At 35.5% G+C, this 23,205-nt stretch overlaps 2 protein-coding genes across 2 annotated transcripts; both read right to left on the reverse strand.

Moving 5' to 3' along the window:
- Positions 1 to 2,222: 2,222 nt before the first annotated feature.
- Positions 2,223 to 3,416, reverse strand: LOC112742840 (BI1-like protein). The gene is made up of 3 exons (XM_025792079.3): positions 3,260 to 3,416; positions 2,965 to 3,122; positions 2,223 to 2,646 (listed from the first exon to the last, which is right to left on the reverse strand). The coding sequence occupies exons 1-3, from the start codon at positions 3,414 to 3,416 to the stop codon at positions 2,440 to 2,442; spliced, it is 522 nt and encodes a 173-aa protein (XP_025647864.1). The 3' UTR covers positions 2,223 to 2,439.
- Positions 3,417 to 4,082: 666 nt separating this feature from the next.
- LOC112742841 (protein DETOXIFICATION 43-like) lies at positions 4,083 to 4,874 on the reverse strand. Its single transcript, XM_025792080.2, has 4 exons — positions 4,743 to 4,874; positions 4,373 to 4,627; positions 4,245 to 4,263; positions 4,083 to 4,141 (listed from the first exon to the last, which is right to left on the reverse strand). Exons 1-4 carry the CDS (start codon positions 4,818 to 4,820, stop codon positions 4,083 to 4,085), a joined length of 411 nt encoding a protein of 136 aa, XP_025647865.1. The 5' UTR covers positions 4,821 to 4,874.
- Positions 4,875 to 23,205: the final 18,331 nt, after the last annotated feature.

Here is a 23,205-nt window from a genome sequence, read left to right on the forward strand (position 1 = left end):
TGTCCATTCATCTTTATCCCTTCAGGCGTACTCAAATGCTGATTGGGCTGGTGATCCCACTGAACGTCGTTCCACTACTGGTTATTGTTTGTTTCTTGGCGACTCTCTCGTTTCCTGGCAACCTAAGAAGCAAACATTCACTACTCGATCAAGCATAGAAGCTGAATACCGTGCTCTTGCTGACACTACTACTGAGGTTGTCTTGATTCGTTGGCTTCTCAAAAACTTGGGTGCTCCTCAATCGTCTCCAACTGATGTTTTTTGTCACAACTGCAGTGCTATTCAGATTGTCCATAATGATGTGTTTCATGAACGGATCAAACACATTAAGATTGATTGTCAATTTTTTTGGCAACATATCCTTATTGAGGCTGTTCGTGTCATCGCTGTTGGAAAACTGGATCAGACTGCTGATTTCTTCACGAAAGTTCATCATCCAACTCGTTTTCGAACTCTGTTATCTAAACTCAAGATGGTATCCTTAGCTCCCACTTTAGTTTTAGGGGGAATGTTAAAGAATAATTAGAATCAATTTAGATCAATTAGTGTCATTTATATTTATATAGCATATCTGTATATTAATTATAGAATTTTATGCTTTTATTGCTTTGATTCTTCTAGCACCTATATATATTCTTTGTACATTGTACTTTTTCACACAACTGAATAATATGCAAAACATTTCTTTCGTACTACTCTTTTATTTTTAACATTTATAATCAAACTTTACAAACAATATATATAATCACTCAATTTTACATTTATAACTAACTTCATAATTATAGTCAAATTAAGTTTTCCTTTATAATCAAAATATGAATAAACATATAAAGATATTAAAATATAGTGGTAATTTTTTGGTACTGTTTAAAGTTTGATTAATTATATTGCTCTAAATAATTTTGATTAGTTGTTGTATAACATTTGATTATTCTAATATAATTATTTACTTTATTGTCAAAAATTGAGAAAACAATATATGTAAATATATTTAAATAAATAATACCTAATTTAGATATTGATTGTTTCTTTTACTTGGCATTTTTTTACATATAACATGTATGCTAGTTAGTTAATTAAATAACTAACTAATAAGGCAAGGCAGCCAAACTTATATATACTAGTATACTACTTACGGCTAGCATATATAACTGCTTGCACTTCTAAAAAAATTATTTTTAATGATAATTTATAATATTTTTATCAATAATTGGATATTAATTATTTTATGTTTTCTCGTTAAAAACTTTAACGACAGTTATAGTTGCTAGTAAAAATAATTTTAATGATTGTAAAAAAATATATAATTATTATTATAATATATAATAATAATGATAAATATATCATAACTAGAAAATGGATTAATACAGACAGATTTACAGACAAATTTGGTCTTTATTACAGACGGATTTTTGGTTACCGACAAAATTACCGATGGATTTTGTCCCTCTGTAAAAGTCCCGTCAGAAATTATTTACCGACGGATTTTTTCCGTCGAAAAATTACAGACGGATTTTTACCAGTTACCGACAGATTTTCCCTCCGTAAATTTTCTATCCATTTCTCAAAGGTGACGAAATTTTCGACGGATTTTCCGTCTGTAATACAGACGGATTTTTCGTCTGTAATTACAGATGGATTTTCTGACGGATTTTCCGTTTGTAATTACAGACGAATTTTCTGACAAATTTTCTGTCTGTAATTTGAGCTTTGAAAAATCATCCCACGTTCTGATTACAGACAGAAAATTCGTCTGTAAATCCGTCAGTAAGGTAAAATAGAATTTTTTTTATTTTTCTAATTGCAAAATAAACTTGTTTTCATACAAAATAAATATTAAAAAACTCAACTAAACTCATATAAATTATATATTATTTTTTTTCTTCTTTGAGATATATGAAAAATAGATTATCTATATAATATTTCTTTGCATATAACTCTACTTATTCAATAATATACAGTTATACATCCATATGGAGTGAAAATTACATCCATGTCTCACAAACATTAGTAGAGTAGTATCCTTAGAATTTTCTAAAATTTTTTTAACAATGCAAGCTAGAGAATGTTCTGAATATTCAATGTTCTGAATCTCTTTTAGCTTTATAATGCTGATCTCCACATAAAGCAGGTTGCTTGTTTGATAATCTATGACTCTATGTATCATATAAATTCAAATGGCAACTCACCTCAGAATAAATAACTAAAAGGAATGAACAACATTTTGCACAATATTCTTTTATATATATAATACATCATAAGATACAATTGTGAACCAACAAATTTTTCATGTCCCCCAAGACACTCAACTGTAAGAGAATACTAGAGAAGAGGAGCATAGTGTTATAATCAGAATACTTCCTAGGGTATATTGTAAAGAGGTAACAGTTATTTCAGAGATTTTAATTGAAAAAAACTCAGTTCACGCAGGATGAGTGGCTAATTGTTTGCCTCCCTCAGCATATTCAAGATGGCAAGGAACAAGTTCAGAATGTCGAGATAGAGAGTGACTGAAGCCCCAATGTACTCATCATAAGTGAAGCGTTTGATCAGGTTGTCAGTGTCGTATATAATGTAACCAGAGAAAATCATAGCACCAATTCCACCATAAATAGCATGAGTTGCTGGTCCAAATGGGAAGAACATCTGCGCCAAAGGACAAGGAGTCTTAAGTAACATGCAAGTCGACAAGAACCCAATACTAGAATGTTAAACTAACTAATTGGAGATTTATAAAACCACATATAAAAAAAAAGACTACTGAGTACTCCATCCATCCGTCCATTCCATAATGATGGTTGTTTTGACTTTTTTGGTACATTGACAAAACAATCCATCTAGATACAATTGTGTACAAATGCATTGGTTTATGAATGTAACTAAAAAATCAAAATGATCATCAATGTGGAACAGAAGGATTAATTACTATAACTCAATGAAAAAGGGGATGGATTCTATTCTAACCTGCATCATGCCAACGAGAAACAGGGTAAAGAGACTAGTGAATAAAAATGGGCCAAGGAAGCTAAAATCCTTTCCCTTCTTGGAAGCCCAAAAGGTATAGCCAGTGAGTGAGGAAACCACAGCAGAGGTCAAAATCAAAGCCTCAAGCACAATTTTTCCTGCAATAATTTTCATTAAGACATGACAAAAATCAGATAAACCATAACATCAACAACCTATAGTGCTACCACAAAAAAAAACAATTAATGGTTTTCCGAATTCTACATCTAAAAGTAGAGAAAGAATGGCACTGAACCTTCTGTGTTGGCACAGGAAATGCCAACGGTCAAGCTAATCGAGACGATGAAAAGCCCCAATAAGATGTAGTTGTGAGAATGCTTCTGCTGATACTTGAGTAATGGGATCAAAACTGCAAACAACACATTCAAATTTGTTTGCATCAAGTTTGGCATGTATACTAAGAGAACCATACACAAGAATATACTACTCAACAAGGTTACAACAGCAAATCACAAACAATTCAATTCAGAATTATATACAAACCCCCCAAAATGCCTGCATAATAAAAAAATTATGAATTGTTTTGAAAAATAGACTTTTTAACCAAAGGTCCACGAGATCCAAACATGAGAAAATCCAATGAAGAGAATTGATTGACGTACATATGAAGGGAAGAAAAAGGGGATAATACCAACCAATGATCAGCAATACTAGGAAAGGCAGAAGCAAGATAGATAAGAATTATGTGACTGCCAAGAAGAAAAGAACACGTCTAATTGAAGTTCAAATTCATGAAAATGATTGATAAAAATGAAATTGAAATAAGAAAGAAGTACCTCTCGAAACCAGCTAAACGGGACACACCTCATCAGGGGTAGAAAGAGTTATGCTGCAAGCAGTGTAAATGCATTTGAGGAAAAAAAAGGAAAGAAAGAAAAAACCATAGATTTCTAAACAAATAGAGATTCTAATTAATGGTTATATTGACATGAGCTTAAGTTTTGTTAAGTAAACAAAATTGAAGTCCATGAAATGATCAGATATCCTTCAAAGAATACATCTATAATTACTAAGCTTGGAAATAGCTACTCCAAGATTAGCTGATATTTCACACCAATCTAGGAAGTGTTAACCGTAAATGCAACTAGAACCAGATCAGAAAATACTATATCAGTCTCTATAGAAATTAAATTATGACAACCAAGCTTTTATATTTAATATGATAATCAACAGTTCTCTCCAAGCTAGCAGAATGGAACTTTAATAGAATAATATAATACTTGCTAGTGAAACCAAAACCTGAAAAACAGAGAATATTATAGCAAATTAACATGTTTAGATAGAGATCTAACACGCTATGAAAATAGGAATAAATAAAGGCATTTCATTATGTGAACTAATAACTTACCAAGGAGTATGCAGAATAAGCAAAATCGGAAGCACCATAGTTCACTCCATCAAATACAAAGGCTAATGAATTGATTGGTTGTGTGGCAGCAACAAACTGTTGGGGTAATAATATAATGAAATTAGCCACAAAATCATATAACGAAGCATTACCAAATCCATTGATAAATGAAATATTGGAAACATAAATTAACCTTGTTGCAACAGCAGTTACTTTGTCAAAATTTTTCTCAGCAAAGGCACATGCTAGAATTGCCTGTCACCCAACCAAACTTATTATTAGATACTCCTTTCAATTTTCTGTAAATATATATGTGCTTTAAGTTTCTATAATAAGTAACTAATAATAATATATAGTATATTGGCAGTACCTGTACAGCAACAGCTAAACCATCAACTAGAAGGGAGGATGTCAACCAGACTTGAAGACAAGTTTGGAATGCAGCCATTGGAATTGGGCCTAATCTTGCTGCCAATGATGCAGCCAATGTCACACAGAATGTCACTGCTAGTGGGCGCCATTAAGCATAAAATAAAATCAAATAACAATTGACTATTGCCGAACATCTTCAAAAACATATTTAGGCCTTTTCCCTAATATGTAGAACATTGTTATCTAGAAGGCATAACAATCCATTTCCAAGACATTTTTTGGCAGCACAATTTTGCTGGCGTCCTATACACTTCATTGTTTCAATTCATTGGCGGATACAAACAGATATGCATGGCATGTTAAGCTTAACATAAATGACATTTTCTAACAATTAAAATATATTTTAAATTATTGCTTAAAAGGTCAGCACAAAAAAGAAATACAAACCCCACAAATAATAGCTGACAACAATATGGAATTTAGTAGATCAACCCCAAAAACATTTGCAGTTCAGTACCATGAACAAAGATAGAGGAATACCAAAGAAAATCTAATAGAAACAATTAGAAAGGACATTGATCTAAATAAACTTTCAGAAAATTCAGGTTTTAATAAAGCCATAATACTTAATAGTGTTGCTTGATCTATGTATCTTGAACCATCTAATGACATTGATTAAAAGAGCAAAAACACTCATCCTTCCAACCACCACAAAGGACATGATAAACCAAATGTATGGTAAAAGCCACAAGACACTGGTAGCATGTCTAATGTCATGCAGTGATGATGAATAAATAAGCCAAATGTGAAAAGGAAAAATTAGAGAAAATCACTTCAAAATTATGAACACAAAACAAACAAAGGAGCAGATAGCTCACCAAAGGGTATATTACAGGGTTGTACATGTCCAAAATGTAGACTCGGCCTGCCATTACACAGTCTTTTCAGTAAAATCCTAAAAGGTAAGAAGTCAGACAACATAAGGAGAAATTTTGGTGGCCATACTATCATAGGCAAAGTCTGTTTCATGGCCATTTCCTTGATGTGCATCAAGATCAATGATCATCACCAGAATAAAAACAAGGATGCACTTGTTAAGTCTATCAGGCAGATCATATATGAACTATTCTTCAACAAGGATGAAAAATATGTGAAGAACAATGTGAAACTAGAAAGGACACATCTAATAGCTCTAATGCCTAAACTTTATGGAGAAGATTGCAAGTACGATGCAGCTTCTCTATGTGCTCCCTTTTGTCAAAAAGAGAAGTGTTAACGCTGTCACTCCTTGACTGCACAGACATTATCTGCAACAACCAGGAAAAACACACATTCCTATCAAACTCAATTCGAATCGGATTGAGTAAACTATAGCTACAACTACCTTCTTAAGAAGTTGCTCCATGTTTGAACCTTCACAAAATTTTCCAATTTAACGATTCCAAATCAGAACTGAAAAAACAGAAAACAATCACAATGAAATGCGAAGAAACTTGGAGGGAGGTTACCATAAGGTTCATGTAGTGATCGGGATCGAAGGAGTTGGAGTTGATATCGTCGGGTACAAAAGCACAGAAGCAGAGTATGATAAACCTAAAACTGGCACAAAAAAATTGAGCCCTAAGATTTATTACGAAGAACAGAATCACAAAATCAGGATAAATATACCTGAAATTTGAGATGGTTACGAGAAGAACCGAGAGAGCGAGTTGAGATTAGATGGAAGAGGCGCTAGAGGGAGCAGATGCGATGAGAGCAGCGGCAGAGAGAGCTCTGCGACCATGGGAGTAGATGCGACGAGAGCAGTGCCGGAGGGATCTCGTGCGACGCAAGGGATGAGAGAGAGAGATTGTGCGACGCAACGGCGGCAACGGCAGCGGCGGAAGAAGCAGAAGTAGCAGCCACGGAGAGAAGTACCTCGTGCTACGGAGAGGAGAAGAAGCTTTCATTTGCAAGAAGCTCGTGTTTCATTTACCTTTGATTCAATATTTTCGACGGAAAATGTTAAATTACAGATGAATTTTCCATCTGTAATAATTTGATAAAACGCACCGTTTTGTCTACTTAATTACAGACGGATTTTCCGTCTGTAATCATTTCCAATAGAAAAAAATTAATTTTTCCGACGGAATTATCGACGGATTCTCTTTTCCGTCTGTAATTTATGCTAATCCATTTTTTTTATTTTCTGACAAAAAATTTTTCTAAAATTCCTTCTGTATTTTTATGGGATAAAATCCGTCAAAAATATCTGTCTGTAATAACTAGTTTTCTAATAGTGTATAATTATTATAAAAATATAAGTTAAATAAGATATATAATAGTTATTATATTATTGTTACTCCAAATAATTTTTGTTGTAGACTTGAACCAATGAACCTAAACTAATATATATAACTGGAGTTAGCAACCTGTAAACCATAGTTTGCATAATTAGCCAAAGCATATGGCTTGAAGCATCATGTAACATGCACCCTGTCACTCAAGCTGAAGGTGCTTGATGATGATCTTGTCCTTATTGCAGCCGCGTAATATTTATAAACCTCTTAAGTTGTTAGGAGATTTAAGTTATTGCGTTGACTACCAGAGTAATTGTCAGGTTATCATTGGGGGTCAGTTAAGTCGGCTGTTATTAAATCTGATCGGATTTAACTGTTGAATTATGATTATGAGCCAGTTACGTTGATGATAAGGTCGGCAAGGTAGGGTAAATAACCAACGAGTCAAAAGGGATATGGACAGAATGGCTTATACAATATTAAATGTAAATGCTTATTAACTCATTTCTAAAAGTTATTATATTAGTTGAAGAAGCGAGAAGTGTTTCTTTACAATCCTATAAGCGATTGAAAATGGGCTGAATACATTTATAGATGAAAATGAAAATAAAAATCAGGTACAAGAACGGGGTATATATATCCTCAAGAACGGGAAATTCTATTCTTGTATCTGATTTTTATTTTTATTTTTATTTTCATATATATATATATATAAATAAAGGTTTTAAAAATCGAATTAGTTATTAAATCGTTCTAGCTATTAGTTTATTGGTTTACAGATTTAATTGATTCGATTGTGGTAGAATCGAAAAAATTATTTTTTATAATAAAATAATAAATAAAATATAAATAAACACACAAAAATTATATGATCTTATTAATTTATAAATTCAAGTTTTTTTAAAACACTTTTAAATATATATTTATAAGCACTTTTGCTATTATTGTAACATCCTAACTACCAAAGCTCACGCTTCCGGCTGCGCGACTCTGATAGCTTGGACATTACGACGACACTTATACTATTTAATACTAAAATATGAGCTTGTTTAAAACTTTAAACCGCAAAACCGCTCCCAAAAATACTTTCGTTCGATAACGTACATTCACAGAATACCATACAACTTACAAAAGCTCATAAAGAGTACATCCATATATATACACATATATATATAAATAATATTACAAGCATTAACCAATACAATTCCTATCCCTCTTACAGAATATCTCAAGATAAATGCGAGGGTACAATAAATAATAATTAAAACAATACGAAGCGTCTCAATAACAACTAATTAAACTCTTCGTAACTTCTACGCCCATATCCTGAAAGGGGGAAAATGTAGGGGGGTGAGAACATCATCCTCGAAAGGGTTCTCAGTAGAGGGTTTTTAGGAATTACTGTAATAGGATACATGAAGATAACCGCACCAGTGATTAATAACCGTCTCATGCCTCTTTTCAAAAACAACGGTTTACAATAAAAGTAAAGTCGGAAATCTTTTCTGAAAGAGGAACCATTCAATTCTCAAAGACTCAAAAGCCTTTCAAAACGGTTTATCTATACTGAAACAAAATAGCCTTTCATATTTTATTCCAAACCAGAAACACAAAACCGAAATCAACCATCGGTTCATCTCATTCCAACCACGGCCCTAGGCCCAAACAATCCAACCATCAACCAATCACTACAGTCCAACAGAGTTCCAGTAGCAAACACAATTAGGAAGATGCAAGCACAAACAAACAGTTATTGCAAGTAGAACAATTAGCAATTAATCACATAGGCAAACCAAGTATAATATGCACACCCAAACAATGTCACATAGATGCGTATGATGCATGCCTATCCCTAGTGGCTGATGATATCATCTGTCGGTTATATAGCCAACCCGACATGCCCTGGTAGCTAACTATGGATAGAAACACCCATCGCGGAGCAAGTAGGTTTGAGCTACAACCCATTGCTACTACCCGCTCAACCCAGAGCCAGTGGAATAACCACTACTGCGGCTACTACCCAGGCGGGTGTTTAAAAGCTCAACCTGGAGCGAGTAGAATCACCACTACTACCGCTACTACCCAGGCGTCACAGTCTCTGACCTGGAGCAAGTGGGACGAACCACAACCCTTGCTACTACCCAGGTATCTCAAGCATATATTCATTCAGTCCCAGCCATGGATCAACATCCATCTCAGCCATCCGGCTTAAATTCATAATTCATAGTCAGCCATACGACCCATAACTCATTCGGCAATCAGCCATAAATCAATATCATACACAGCCATTCCGGTTCACGGTTCAATCTAGAACCAGCCAATATTCATAATCATACACAGCCATTCCGGCCTATAACAAAACAGCACTTCCACCATTCAACATCATCAAATTCATAAAACCGGCATTTAAGCCACAAATCACTTTTCTCAAGCCATTTCACTTTGAAATCAAATTTCAACTCTTTTCAGCCTTGGCTTAAAAGATCTCATTTCTCAAATCATCTCAGGCTCATAAGCCAAATTTACTCAAAGTGAGTTCCCTGTTTAAAACAAAGCTACTCTTGGCATTCTCTTTCCAAAACTTCCAAAACCATGACAAGTTAAGGATTTATTTCAAAGTATTCAAAATCACCCGTCCCACAATGGGATTTTATAATAAAAGCTTCTTGGCAGAGTCCCAAGTCTTTAGGGAAGGTCTACCTATATCAATTCCTTAAAATTCATTGAAACTCTTAAAATCATGGATTCTCAGTTCAAGTAAATAAAACTGAATTTATTATGAAACCGACCATACAAAATCACAAGTTCCAACCCGGTCCAAAAATCAACTCATTTGAAAAGGAACCGGTTCATTTGACTCAAACCACTTTCAGGTTTCTTTTTAGAACCCATTTTTCTAACTCTTCCAAAATGCCTCAAACTTAATTACTCAATCAAAAGTCTAGATTCCTTTGAAATCACTAAAAGCTCCTTTTTATTTTGAAATCAATATTAGAGCATCATTCTTTCCTTCAATGATTCAAACGGTAAAAATAGTTCATTTCTAAATAAGTCAAACTCAAGGCATAAAGCTCACTAAATAAATTAAGCTTGAAAATATAAATATTCTTTTAACAAATCAAATAATACAACTTCTCAAATCCAATCCTTTTTAAATAACTTTTCAAACAAGACTAGGATTTTGTAGAAATTTCGGCAGCACCTCCCCTAAAACTTGGACTTTTGCCACCCAGTTCGGGTCCCAACTAAACCATTTCTCATTCCTTTTCAACAGCTCAAAAGCAGAAATCAATTCAAAGCAAGCTAAATTCAACAGTCGCCTCAGTGGCATATCTCAAGAAAACTATTTCAAAATCAACTCAATATCAACCGATTTAACTCATTTTCAAAGCTTTAAAGAAACGGTTCAGTAAAAAATCATTTGTCCAAGATCAAGTCAATTAAAGTAAACCAGGCTGAATTCAAAAGTGCATTCGACTTTTCACATCATCAAATAATTGACTCAAATCAAATCAATCATCAACGGATTAAACTCAGATTTCAAATCTTTAAAGAATCACTTCAAAACATTACATTTCACAAAGTCACACAACAATTCAACCAAACCAACGTCCATAATCACTCGAGTCAATCAAATAACACATAAGGCAGATACAATTACCAAATACACAATATCTCACAACAGTATCCATATGTAATAATTCCAATACTTAAAACATAGATTTTGGAAAGCGCCCCTACCTCAAAATGCAAATTCCATAACCCAAACGCGTCACAGAGTCCTTTCCGCCTCAACCCGAATTGACGGCAACCAACAAATCGGCTCCACTTGTTTTCTCAACAGTCTCAGCAACTCTAATCGTAACATACAACAACCGAAACTCAATCTTATAGCGATTAACGCCACAAACCTCAGCGTGAGATTACAGAACAGTAACGAAAGGGCTTTCAAATCGAAACGCTTACCGAACCGAAGAAGGAACAGCTGAACCGAAACAGCGGCGGTCTTCGAACCGGTTCGGCGACAGCCCGACAGCTACCTAAAGCAGCAGCGGTGACCTGAACCATATGCAGTGACAATGAGGTTCCCAGAAACTCAACAGAAAGGAGAACCAACTTAAAGTCCTTACCGATAGAATTTTTCAGCGACGGCAAAAGCAGCCAGAAGCTCCGACGGTGCTCCCGGAAGTCACAGAACCACTCCCGGCAGTCAGAATCATAGAGACGCAGCTCCCTTTTTCCGGCAGCGACACCTGCGGCGGTCGAAACCCCTTTCTGACGGCGGCAGTTCTGACGGAGGCGGCGCCGGCTGGATGCGGTGGTTGGACTCCCAGCCCAGCCTCCATCCCTTCTCACTTATCGAGCGCGCTCTCTGTCCTCCGTGGTGCTCAATCGGCGGCAGTGGACTGCGAGGAGGTCAACGGCGGCGAGGCTAGGTGCGGTGATGACGCAGCTGACGGTGACGGGAAGCACGAACGTCGGCGGCTTCTTCGGTGGGTAAGCAGTGACTGAGGTGCGGCGCGGCTCTCTCCTCTCCGTGGTACAGCGGCGGAAAATGGAGGCAGCGGACCGGCGACTGGGTGGCGCGAACAGCTCGCCTCCTCCCTGGCGCCGCACCACCTCTGGCTCTTTCAAACCCAACGTCGTTCTCCCCTGCTCCTTCGAGCTCGACGACAAGGGATCCACGGCGGCGCAGCGGGTCGCGCTCCTCGCGTCTCTGGCCCGCGTCCCCTTCCTTCAATGTCGCGCAGTCTCTCCTTCTCCTCGGCGCCAGCAACGGCGACAGCACTCCTTGCCGGCACCGCACAGTCCCACGTCTCCGGTTCCCCCTCCTCGGTGCAACACAGCAGCGCGGCGGTAGTGACGCCCGCCAGCGCCGCCCTTCCTCCTTCTCCCTTCCGGATCTTTCTTTCTTTCACAAATCTGTGTGTTGCGTTCTGCTGGGAAGAAAAGAGGGCTGCTGTGTTCTGTTGGGGCAAAGGAAGGGTTGGGGTGTGGCGGCTGAGAGTTAGGAATTAGGGTTTCGTTTTCAAAAATTAGGGTTAGGGACATTTTTGTAATTTTAAATAAAATTGTGGATAATATAGTAATTGAAGTCCACATTAAATCCAACACTAATTGCATATAGAAAATACTATTTGCTCACCAATTTTACAAATTATTTTTCATAAAATGCCCAAATTAAAATAATTAGAAATAATATAATTAAACCTTTTATTTTCCAAAGTAACAGTATTAATATTTAAAATATTAATTATTTAATCCAAAATCATATAAAAATCCTTATTATTTCACAATCACCAACTTTGCGGTTTAAATATAGAAAATAATTCAATAATTATAAAATTGGATAATAATCATAACTTATCTCAAATTCAATAAATCAAAACTTGCCTTAATTATCTTTAATAAAATAATTTCTGAAATTAAGGCTATAAATAATTATATGATTTGAGACTTGATCATAAAAAGACTTTTCAAAGATTCTCGGTCTTACAATTATCATCTTCAACTTTACACTCATCACTCAATTAAAAAATCTACAACTCTAATTCTCTATGATTTCTTTTGGAAAAATAAAATCCCATTCAAGAAGGAAATAAATCATAGCAGTAAGTAATTAAGAATATTTAGGAGACTCAACACCAAGACATAGAATATATATATATATATATATATATATAGAGAGAGAGAGAGAGAGAGCATTACCAAATAATCCAATTCTCAATTCCATGAATCATAAATAAAAGGGTGTCTAAATATCCATAGAATCAATCAAATTCAGCATTAAAAAATATCAAAAACCAAATTTTGCAGTTAAAGAATGAAGTAAAAAATATTAGAAATGAGAGTAGTGGCTTGAACCACCGTCTTCTACATCAGAGAAATACACTACCATCATCATCATCACTCCAAGACCTCCAACAACAACATCATCTTCATGATTTTTTTGCTCTAAGTCAATAACATGGGACATATGCTATTTGTTAATTTTTTTGAAAGCATAGTTTAAAATTAAAACACAGCAACAAATAATCACCCTAAACTCTGAAATCAATAAATCTATCAACAAAAATTCAAAAACGGCCACAGCAGATTAACAAATCCATTTTTAGCAATAATTTCGATAACAACACAAAATCAATTTTTTGATTGATTTTACATTCAGAAATCACTAATCAGATTCAGAACAGACTCAACAGAGCAATAACAATACAATCTAATTATAATATAAACATTATATTGTGGAGGAACAACATCCAATAACAATAATCTTAAGTTCTCAACAAACAACACCTAAAATTATTCAAAATTATTCATAATTATTCATCAAACAACAAAATTCAGTAATTCACACTTCACAACTTAACTAACAATAATTATTCACAATTATTCAACAAAGTTCACAGTTCAGTTCAGTAACTTCAGTTGAATCAGTTTACAGTTTGAGTTCACAGAACCTTGGTTCACACTTCACAGTTCACAGAAAAATAAAAAAGCAGTAAATCACATAGTTAATAAAAAATATTACCTAGAACTAGAAGTTAGAAGAATCAAATAATTATTCAATCATAGTTAATAAAAAAATTATTCACAGAGCTTCACACTTCAGTAAATCAGTTCACACTTCAGTGACTTCACAGTTCACAGAGCTTCACAGAATCAAACAATGGTTCAATCATAGTTAATAAAAAAATTTACCTAGAAGCTAGAAGAAGCTTTCAACAGAGCATGCAAGAGGGAGACAAAGACACCGAGTGATCAAGACAAGGAAGCGTGGCTACGCGATGGGCTTCAAACGGGCTTCGAACGAGACAGTGGTTGCAGAGGAACAAAGCTAGTGCCTGCGTCGGCGAGGCTGCGCGACAGAGGAAGGTTGCGATGGCTGCACGATTGAAGGGAAGGTTGATATCGATGGCTGCTGCGTGATGGAGGAAAAGTGAGCGAGCGAACTGTGGCTGCTCGAAAGAACGACGGCAGCAGCACAAGGTGGTGGCTGGACGGAGGTGAGGGACGGCTAGGAGCTCGATTGAGAGGAGCCCTGCCCTGAACTGAGTGTGAAAGAGGCAGAGTGTTCTGGAATCTAGATCTGGGCATCTGGTACGGGAGGATGGAGTTAGGGCTAAGCTAAATGCAGCAGCTGAAACGGTGACATTTGGCTCCCCATTAAAAAAACTGGCCGGATCACGGTTCGGTTCCATCGACCGGTTCCTGGCCGATTCATCGGTTCAATTGTGGTTTTTGAAATCCACAGTTTTGGCATTAATTCAAGTTGTTTTTCTCAACAGTTCACGGTTCAATCGGTTCGACCAGCCGGTCCGAACCAGTTTTCAGAACCTTGATATATATAGGTTACTAAAAATGTGATAAGTAGGTAAATTTTTGTTAGATATATAATTATAATTTCTTATTTAATATTTTAAATTTTTAAAATAAATATTTTAATCTAATTAAAAGATATTTAATTAAAAATAATTGATTTACTATAATGATGGAGATTCACATGTATTTGTATGTCATCTTTTAAAATTTATAGTTAAGAATCGTTTAATTATTTAACATGTTTGATTAAATTACTATCTAACTATTTTTAACTATTAACTTTACATACAAGATGCTAAAGACGCAGAGAAACTAATTTCACTGTAGAGACAATTCCTATAGAATAAAGAGGATGGAAAGAACAAGATACCATTTAGTGAAGTAAAAAGTAGTGCAAAGTCCAAAAAAATTAGAAGGATTGGGAATTAGAAATACAATGATTCGAGATGTAGCTCTTCTATTTAAGTAGTAGCGGCGATTCTCAAAAGAAGATTGTCCATTGTAAAAGAAGATTGTGTGCTTATGCAATCATTTAAATTCGAATGATATGCTAATAAGTTAGATACTACCTAAAAGAAGGGATCCACGAAAATATATCTGTCAATTACAAATTAGTAAGCAACATGTAAGAGATAAGATGATCAGTGAATTGTTTATAAAAATAGAGGGTGGAGAAGAATTTGATTTTGGAAAGATCTTTATTAGTTACTAAACCTATGATATAGCACTTTGAAAGAAATTTTTCCAAAGTTTTTTTCGATTTCAAATAAAAAGGATTTGTCATAGAGGATTGTAGATTTTAAAATGGGTTAGAGTGGATATAAAATTTATAGTGGAGGAAAGAGCTATACCAATGAAAGTTAAAACTTCTAAACTAACTTCATAGAATGTTGCAACTAATAAAATTAACCATAAAAGAGAGGATAAAGTTTTTAAAAATTTAATTAAAAAAAGACATTTATTCTACCAACTTGTTTGTGTAGGTCTTGCAGACAGAAACATTCTTAAAAGACATAATAAATTATAGCTTCACTAAAGTTATATGGAGTAGTTAGATGCCACCAAGAGTTGAAACTGTTTATCTGGTTTTTATTGGTTGGCAAGAGAGAAGTGTTTGTTTGGTCGACTCTGCCATTCTGATAAGTTAAACTTTGGATAATTCCAAAGAAAATAACTATTTTTAGTTTATACCCATAAATATTGCGAATGTCGACAAAAGTACCCATCAAATAAGGAAACTAACGCTGTACTTATAAAAAATGAATTCCGTATGATAAAAGTATCCAAATCCTAATTTTTTGTTTACTTTTTAATATAATTTCTAAATTACCCCCACCCTTCATCTTCAACATAAACCTCATACCATCTCTTCTTCCCCAACTCCCAACATCTCCAGAGATAGCCCCTCCGACCTCCAGAGACAACTCCTTCATCACCGTCTGCCAAACTACAATCACACAGCCACCATACCTCTCTACTCTCCTTTTCTCTGTTACTAGCGTCCATCGACACAACTGCCGTCGCATTCTCTTCCACTCGCACTTTGCAGCGTCTTGCTGCCTTTTGTTCACAGATGTCCAACCCTGCCGTTTATGTCCACTCAATCCATGTTTCTTCTGTCCAACCCCACAGTTTTCATCGGCGCAGTCCCATCATCGCCATCTGTCGTAAAGCTTGGCACATTTGGCCCACTTCTCTCTCGCACAAGATCTTCTCCTCTTCTCCATTACAGTTGCTTGATCCTCTTCTCTTTCCGCTTTACCAAATAAGCAGAAGCCAAAAGCCTGATATTCCAACCAAGTTTTTTATTGATTGAGATCCCTCTCGGTACAAAAAGCGAATGAAAACAATAGCTTGAATAACTCCTGCTATAAGCATCAAAGCTATGCTTGAGTTATGGGTTGGATATTCTTTGGTCATTTTAGCTTGAATGATGAGCCAATTTAAATTCCTTTCATAAAAGTAAAAATCATTGCCCCACTAATTTCAATTACCTTGGCCTTAATTTTCAGCTGCACCAGTTTCGATTTCTCAAAATCGAAAGTTATGGCTAGCACAAAATTGATGCTTGGTATGAGGTTGTAGCTAGATGATAGACACAAATATTTCTAACATCAAAGCCAGTGCCTTATAGAAAAGGTTTTGAAATAAACTTTCAGTAAAATAAAAAAAATATGGTTAAAATGGTGACAATAGAAGGTTGTAAAAGTTTGAAATTTAAAAAAAAAAGTGGTGTAAAATTGTAATTAAAAATGAAAGATATGGATAATTTAAAAATTTTATTAAAAAATAAACCAAAAATTAGTGTTTGATATTTTTATTATATAAAATTCATTTTTAATAATATAACGTTAATTTTCTTGCTGGATGAGTTCTTTTATTAGCATTTATAAAATTTATGGATATAAATTATTGTTTTTTTAATTACAAATATAATCAATAAATACTTTGAGAAATAGATAGGTATATTTAGTAGGAAGAAAGATTACAAAATAAAATTTATTTGGTTTCTTTTTGTCTTTTAGGATACTTAGTTAAAAAAATGTAAAAATCTTCCAACACAAAGCGTCAGCTGCAGCTGATATCATACACAATTCAGTCATGAGCGACAAATGATTAATGATAATGCTAGAAATAACAATTATTTATGTTAAGAGAATAATTAGAATTGAATCAGGTCAATTAGTATCATTTGTATTTATATAGCGTATCTGTATATTAATTTTAGGATTCTATGCCTTTATTACTTTGATTCCTCTAGCAGCTATATATACCCCTTGTACATTATATTTTTCTTTAGACTGAATAATACACAAAACACTTTCTTTAGTTTGGTCTCTTGTTTCTAACATGGTGTCCTATCTCTCTATCTGATATTGCATCTCTTCTTCAGCATCTTCTCTCTGTTTCTGGTAATACCCCTGCTGCTTTTTTGACCCCTCCAGGTAATTCTAAATGGTATTTTGACTCGGGTTGCTTTAATTACATGTCTCCTTTGCGTAATATTTTTTCGTCCCTGTCTACCACTACAAATGGACCTTCTGTCAATACTGCAAATGGCTCCCTCTTGCACGCAACACACAAGGGTTCTATATCCCAGTCAACTCTTAATCTTCCTGATACTTATTATATTCCCAAATTAAACTTTAATCTTATTTCTGTTGGTCAACTTGTTGATCTAGGTTTTGATGTCACTTTTTTTGTTTCTGGTTGTCATGTACAGGATCCTCGGATGGAACAAATCATCGGAACTGGATGTAAGGTCGGAAGGTTGTTTGAACTCGAGAATCTTCATATTCCTCCTGTACCAAATCTCTGTGCTGCTTCTTCTCCTTCTACCCTTCACTTATGACATCAATGTCTTGCCCACACCTCCTTAGGAAAACTGCGTTCTCTTGTGTCTCAGGGTGTTTTGGGTCAGGTTCCAAATGAATCTTTTGATTGCATTTCTTGTCAAACTGCCAAATAACCTGCTTTATCTTTTCACAATAATTCCTCTCTTTCTTGCTCTCCTTTTGATCTCATTCACTCTGATGTTTGAGGCCCCGCTCCCACTGCTTCTATGGGTGAAACTCGATACTTTGTCATTTTTCATTAATGATTATTCACGTTTTACTTGGGTTTATTTGATGACTAATCGCCATGAGTTACCTCAGATCTATATCAACTTTGCTACTATGATTAAAACTCAGTTTTCTAAGGTCGTTAAGGTTTTCCGACGCGATAATGCTATTGAATACTGTGATTCCAAACTCTTAACCTTTCTTGCAAAACAGGGTACTTTGTCTGAGTTTTCTTGTCCTGGTACGTCTCAACAAAATAGCAGAGCTGAACGCAAACACCGTCACATTCTTGACTCCGTCTGTGCAATGCTTCTTTCTTCTTCGTATCCTGAGCGTACTTGGGGTGAAGCTGTTCTTAATGTTGTTCATGTTATCAATAGACTCCCTTCTTCTGTTCTTAGTAATATTACTCCCTTTGAGCGTCTTTATCATACCTCCCCAGATTATAGTTCTCTTCGAGTTTTTGGTTGTGTATGTTTTGTTCTTCTTCAGCCTCATGAACATAGTAAACTTGAACCTCGGGCTCGTATGTGTTATTTCCTTGGTTATGGCACTGAACACAAGGGTTATCGTTGTTGGCATCCTCTCTCTAAACATATTCGTATATCTCATCATGTTGTCTTCTGAGAGCATCACATGTTTTCTCGGTTCTCATCCTTTGAGTCCATTCCTCCTACTCAGTCACCTTTTTTCACTAACCCCAGTGTTCATCTTTTTCCTAGTGATGATTCTATAGGTTCTATCTCGAATGACCCTCCACAGCCTCCTGTTCTTCTGCCTTCTCCATCTCCCGACGATTCCAGACTAGACGGTGATCCTGCTCCTACCGTCATGCCTCCTCCTCCCACTCGTTCTTCTAGGGTAAGAAATCCACCTCCTCATCTTCTTGATTATCATTGTTTTTCTACTATCCTTCATCAACATGAACCTAAGTCATTCAGAGAAGCCTCCACAAATCCACATTGGCAACAAGCAATGCAGGAAAAAATACAGGCACTTGAAAAAGCACACATTTGGGATTTGGTTGATCATCCTTCTAATCAGAAAGTTGTGAAAAGCAGATAGGTATACAAGATCAAGACTGCTCTAATAGTTCTATTGACCGTTATAAGGCATGATTGGTTGCTCAGGGTTGTACGCAAGAATATGGTATTGACTACGAAGAGACTTTTGCTCCTGTTGCTCGGCTCACATCTGTTCGAGCTCTTCTTGCTATTGCTGCAATTAAAAAATGGTCTCTCAGTCAGATGAACGTGAAGAATGCATTTCTTAATGGAGATTTGAAGAAGACGGTCTATATGAAACCCCCTCCGAGTTATCCTTGTCCTTCTAGCAAAGTTTGTCTCCTTCACAAGGCACTCCATGGACTTAAGCAAGCTCCTCGTGAATGGTTTGACAAGTTCAGCACTACCATATGCAATCTTGGTTTCACTTGCAGCCCTCATGAGAATGCTCTCTTCATTCGTAAAAGCGAACGTGGAGTTGTTCTTCTACTTCTATATGTTGATGACATGATCATTACTGGAGATGATGTTGATGGTATCTCTGATCTCAAGGGATCCCTTCATCATACTTTTGAGATGAAAGATCTTGATTCTCTCAGCTACTTTCTTGGTCTAGAAGTCATATCCACCGATGATGGCATCAATCTCTCTCAGGCTAAATATGCTTCAGATCTCCTTGCTCAAGTCGGAATTATAGATAGTCGCACTGAATCTACTCCTCTTGAGCCTAATGTTCGATTTACTCCTATGGATGGCACTATTCTGGATAATCCTACTCTTTATTGACAGCTAGTTGGCAGACTCGTCTACTTAACTGTCACCTGACCAGACATCGCCTATCCGGTTCATGTTCTTAGCCAGTTCTTGTCAGCTCCTCGTACTACTCACTATGCGGCAGTTCTTCGCATTCTTCGCATTCTTCGCTACATCAAAGGCACCATATTTCATGGCCTTTATTTTTCTGCCCATTTCTCTTTATCCCTTCAGGCATATTCAGATGCTGATTGGGCTGGTAATTCTACTGATCGTCGTTCCACCACTGGTTATTGTTTATTTCTTGGCGACTCTCTCATTTCCTGGCAAGCTAAGAAGCAAACATTCACTGCTCGATCAAGCACCGAAGCTGAATACGTGCCCTTGCTGACACCACTGCTGAAGTTATCTCGATTCGTTGACTTCTCGCAGACTTGGATGCTTCTCAGTCATCCCCAACTGATGTTTTTTGTGACAACCGCAGTGCCATTCAGATTGCCCATTATGATGTGTTTCATGAACGCACCAAACACATTGAGATTGATTGTCACTTTGTTCGGCAATGTATCCTTATTGATGCTGTTCGTCTTATCGTCGTTGGAATACTAGATCAGACTGCTGATATCTTCACAAAGGCTCATTATCTGACTCGTTTCCAGACTCTGTTATCCAAACTCAAGATGGTATCCTTAACTCCCACTTGAGTTTGAGGAGGGATGTTAAGAGAATAATTAGAATCGAATCAGATCAATTAGTATCATTTGTATTTATATAGCATATCTGTATATTAATTGTAAAATTCTATGCCTTTTTTACTTTGATTCCTCTAGCAGCTATATATACCTTTTGTACATTGTATTTTTCTTCAGACTGAATAATACACAAAATACTTTCTTTAGTTTGGTCTCTTGTTTCTTACAATTTATATTTTATTTTATTCATTTTTTTAATTGACACTTTTATTCTAATTTTTTGTATTGAACTTTTTTTAATTTAAAAAATATATATTAATTTTATATGAATAGAAATGCATTTAATTTTTTTCCTACAGGTAATAACTACTCAAACGTAAATGCAAAAAAAAAAGGAGAAGGTAAGAAAAATAAAAAAAATAAGCATCACAAATTTGTTGTGATAAGATCAAATGAGGTGGATGACCATCATTTAATATGGGTGGCTCACATTCTCAAGAGAGATGAGTTTAATGAGAGTTTAATGAGAGTTGAATATGCTACTTCTTGTGTGCCTATAAATACATGTACTGAGCCAAAAAGGAATACACACACAATCAATAAACAACTCTCTCTCTTTTACGTTGCAATTCTCTCACTCTCTTTATACTTCTTTATATTATATTTGTTACATCTTCCTTATTTATTTATTTATTTAGTTGTTTTACAACACGTTATCAGCACGAAGCTCTAACGAAATTTTAAGAAGACTTCAGGTAACAAATTTTTATTATGTCGAAACTCTTTCATCTTGAATATAATGCTTTTGATATATCTGGAAATAATTATTTATCATGGATACTATATGCTAAAATCCATCTTGATTCAATGGATCTTGGAGATACCATTAAGGCTGCAAATAATACATCCCAGAAGGATAAAGCCAAAGTTATGATTTTTCTTCATCATCATCTTGAAGTATGATTGAAAAATGAATATCCCACATTAAAAGATCCTGCAGATCTGTGGAAAGTCCTTGAAAAAAAAAGAATAATCATGAAAAGACGGTGATACTTTCTCATGCCCAGTATGTTAGGGAAAACTTTCTTGACCTTCCATGTCTCGAATGTGCTCCTGCAGCAGCAGTATCGAGAAAAAGAATTTAAAAATATTCTGAGTTAATTTCTTGCCTTCTTGTTGTTGAACGCAACAATGAGTTACTTTTGAAAAATCATGAAGCGCGCCCAGTTGGCGCCGCCCCATTTCCTGAAGCAAATGCGACAAATTATAACCCCAGAAAAGGTGAATGGCAAGATTTTGATAACAAAAAAAATTATAGAAGGAAAAGAAATTATGTTCATAAGAAAGGATCTCACCAGAAGTGGGATAAAGAAAGAAACAATGGACAAAGTAAATCAATTGAGGATAAATGCTTCCGTTGTGGTGGAAAGTACCATTGGTCACGTACCTGTCATACCCCAAGGCACCTAGTTGATCTTTATCAAGCATCCTTGAAAAGGGATGACAAAGAAAAGGAAACAAATTTTGTTTCAAATGATAAAAATTCCACCACTCATTATGATGTATCTAATTTCTTTAAGGATTCTGAAGGTAATATTGGCTATTTGATCAACGATGGAATAGTTTGATATGTGTATGTGTTTGTTAAGTATTCATGTGAATAATTTTACTGTGCATGTACTTCTACTCATTTTATTATTATTATCATTTGTTTTTGAAGAAAAATGGCAAGGATATATTCTGAAGATATTTGCCTTGCGGATAGTGCAAGTTCGCACACTATTCTTAAAAGTACTATATATTTTACCCATCTTGTGCCAAAAGAAAAGTATGTTAATACTATTATTGGCTCAGGCAATGTGATAGAAGGCTCCGGAAGAGCTATAATTTTGTTTCATGGAGGAACAAAATTTATAATAAATAATGCACTATTATCTACCAAGTCCCTGAGGAACTTGTTGAGTTTCAAAGATATTCGCCAAAATGGATATCATGTTGAGACAATGAATGAGGAAAATCATGAGTATTTATGTATCACAACTCATGATTCAAATAAGAAAGTTATATTAGAAAAGTTATCCTCACTTTCATCTGGATTGTATTATACCAAGATTAGTGCAATTGAATCACATGCCATTGTAAACCAGAAGTTTACTAGCCCAAATGAATTCATAACTTGGCATGATAGATTGGGTCATCCGGGAACAACCATGATGAGGAGAATTATTGAAAACTCCCATGGACATTCACTAAAGAACCAGAAGATTCTTAAATCTAGTGAATTTTGTTGTGCTGCATGTTCTCAAGGGAAGTTAATTTTAAGGCCATCACTAGTAAAGATTGGATTTAAGTCCCCTGAATTCCTAGAAAGGATTCAAGGTGATATATGTGGACCTATTCATCCACCATGTGGATCTTTTAGATATTTTATGGTCCTGATAGACACATCTTCGAGATGGTCACATGTGTGCTTATTATCTTCTCGCAACCTGGCGTTTGCGAGATTACTGGCTCAAATTATTCGATTAAAAGCACAATTTCCAGAAAATCCAATCAAAGCAATTCGTCTTGATAATGCTAGTGAATTTACTTCCCAAGCTTTTGATGCTTATTGTATGGCTAATGGAATAAGTGTTGAACATCCAGTAGCTTATGTTCACACACAAAATGGGTTAGCAGAATCACTTATTAAACGCCTCCAATTGATTGCTAGACTCTTGCTTATGAGAACAAATCTCCCAACCTCGGTTTGGGGGCATGCTATTTTACATTCCGCAGCACTTATTCGTTTGAGGCCAATGAGTTACCATCAGTTCTCTCCTATGCAATTAGCTTTTGGCCAGCAGC

This window comes from Arachis hypogaea, chromosome 14, assembly GCF_003086295.3.
Source record: "Arachis hypogaea cultivar Tifrunner chromosome 14, arahy.Tifrunner.gnm2.J5K5, whole genome shotgun sequence".
Lineage (NCBI taxonomy): Eukaryota > Viridiplantae > Streptophyta > Magnoliopsida > Fabales > Fabaceae > Arachis > Arachis hypogaea.

Bases quoted from the DNA above. Each gene is read 5' to 3' on its own strand.
- LOC112742840 (XM_025792079.3), bottom strand. From the start codon at position 3,416: ATGCCAAACTTGATGCAAACAAATTTGAATGTGTTGTTTGCAGTTTTG. The intron at 3,123-3,259 runs GTTCAGTGCCAT...AAATTATTGCAG, and splicing joins TTCCTGTGCCAACACAGAAG to GAAAAATTGTGCTTGAGGCT. The intron at 2,647-2,964 runs GTTAGAATAGAA...CCTTTGGCGCAG, and splicing joins TTCTCGTTGGCATGATGCAG to ATGTTCTTCCCATTTGGACC.
- LOC112742841 (XM_025792080.2), bottom strand. From the start codon at position 4,820: ATGGCTGCATTCCAAACTTGTCTTCAAGTCTGGTTGACATCCTCCCTT. The intron at 4,628-4,742 runs GTACTGCCAATA...GTTGGGTGACAG, and splicing joins GTTTAGCTGTTGCTGTACAG to GCAATTCTAGCATGTGCCTT.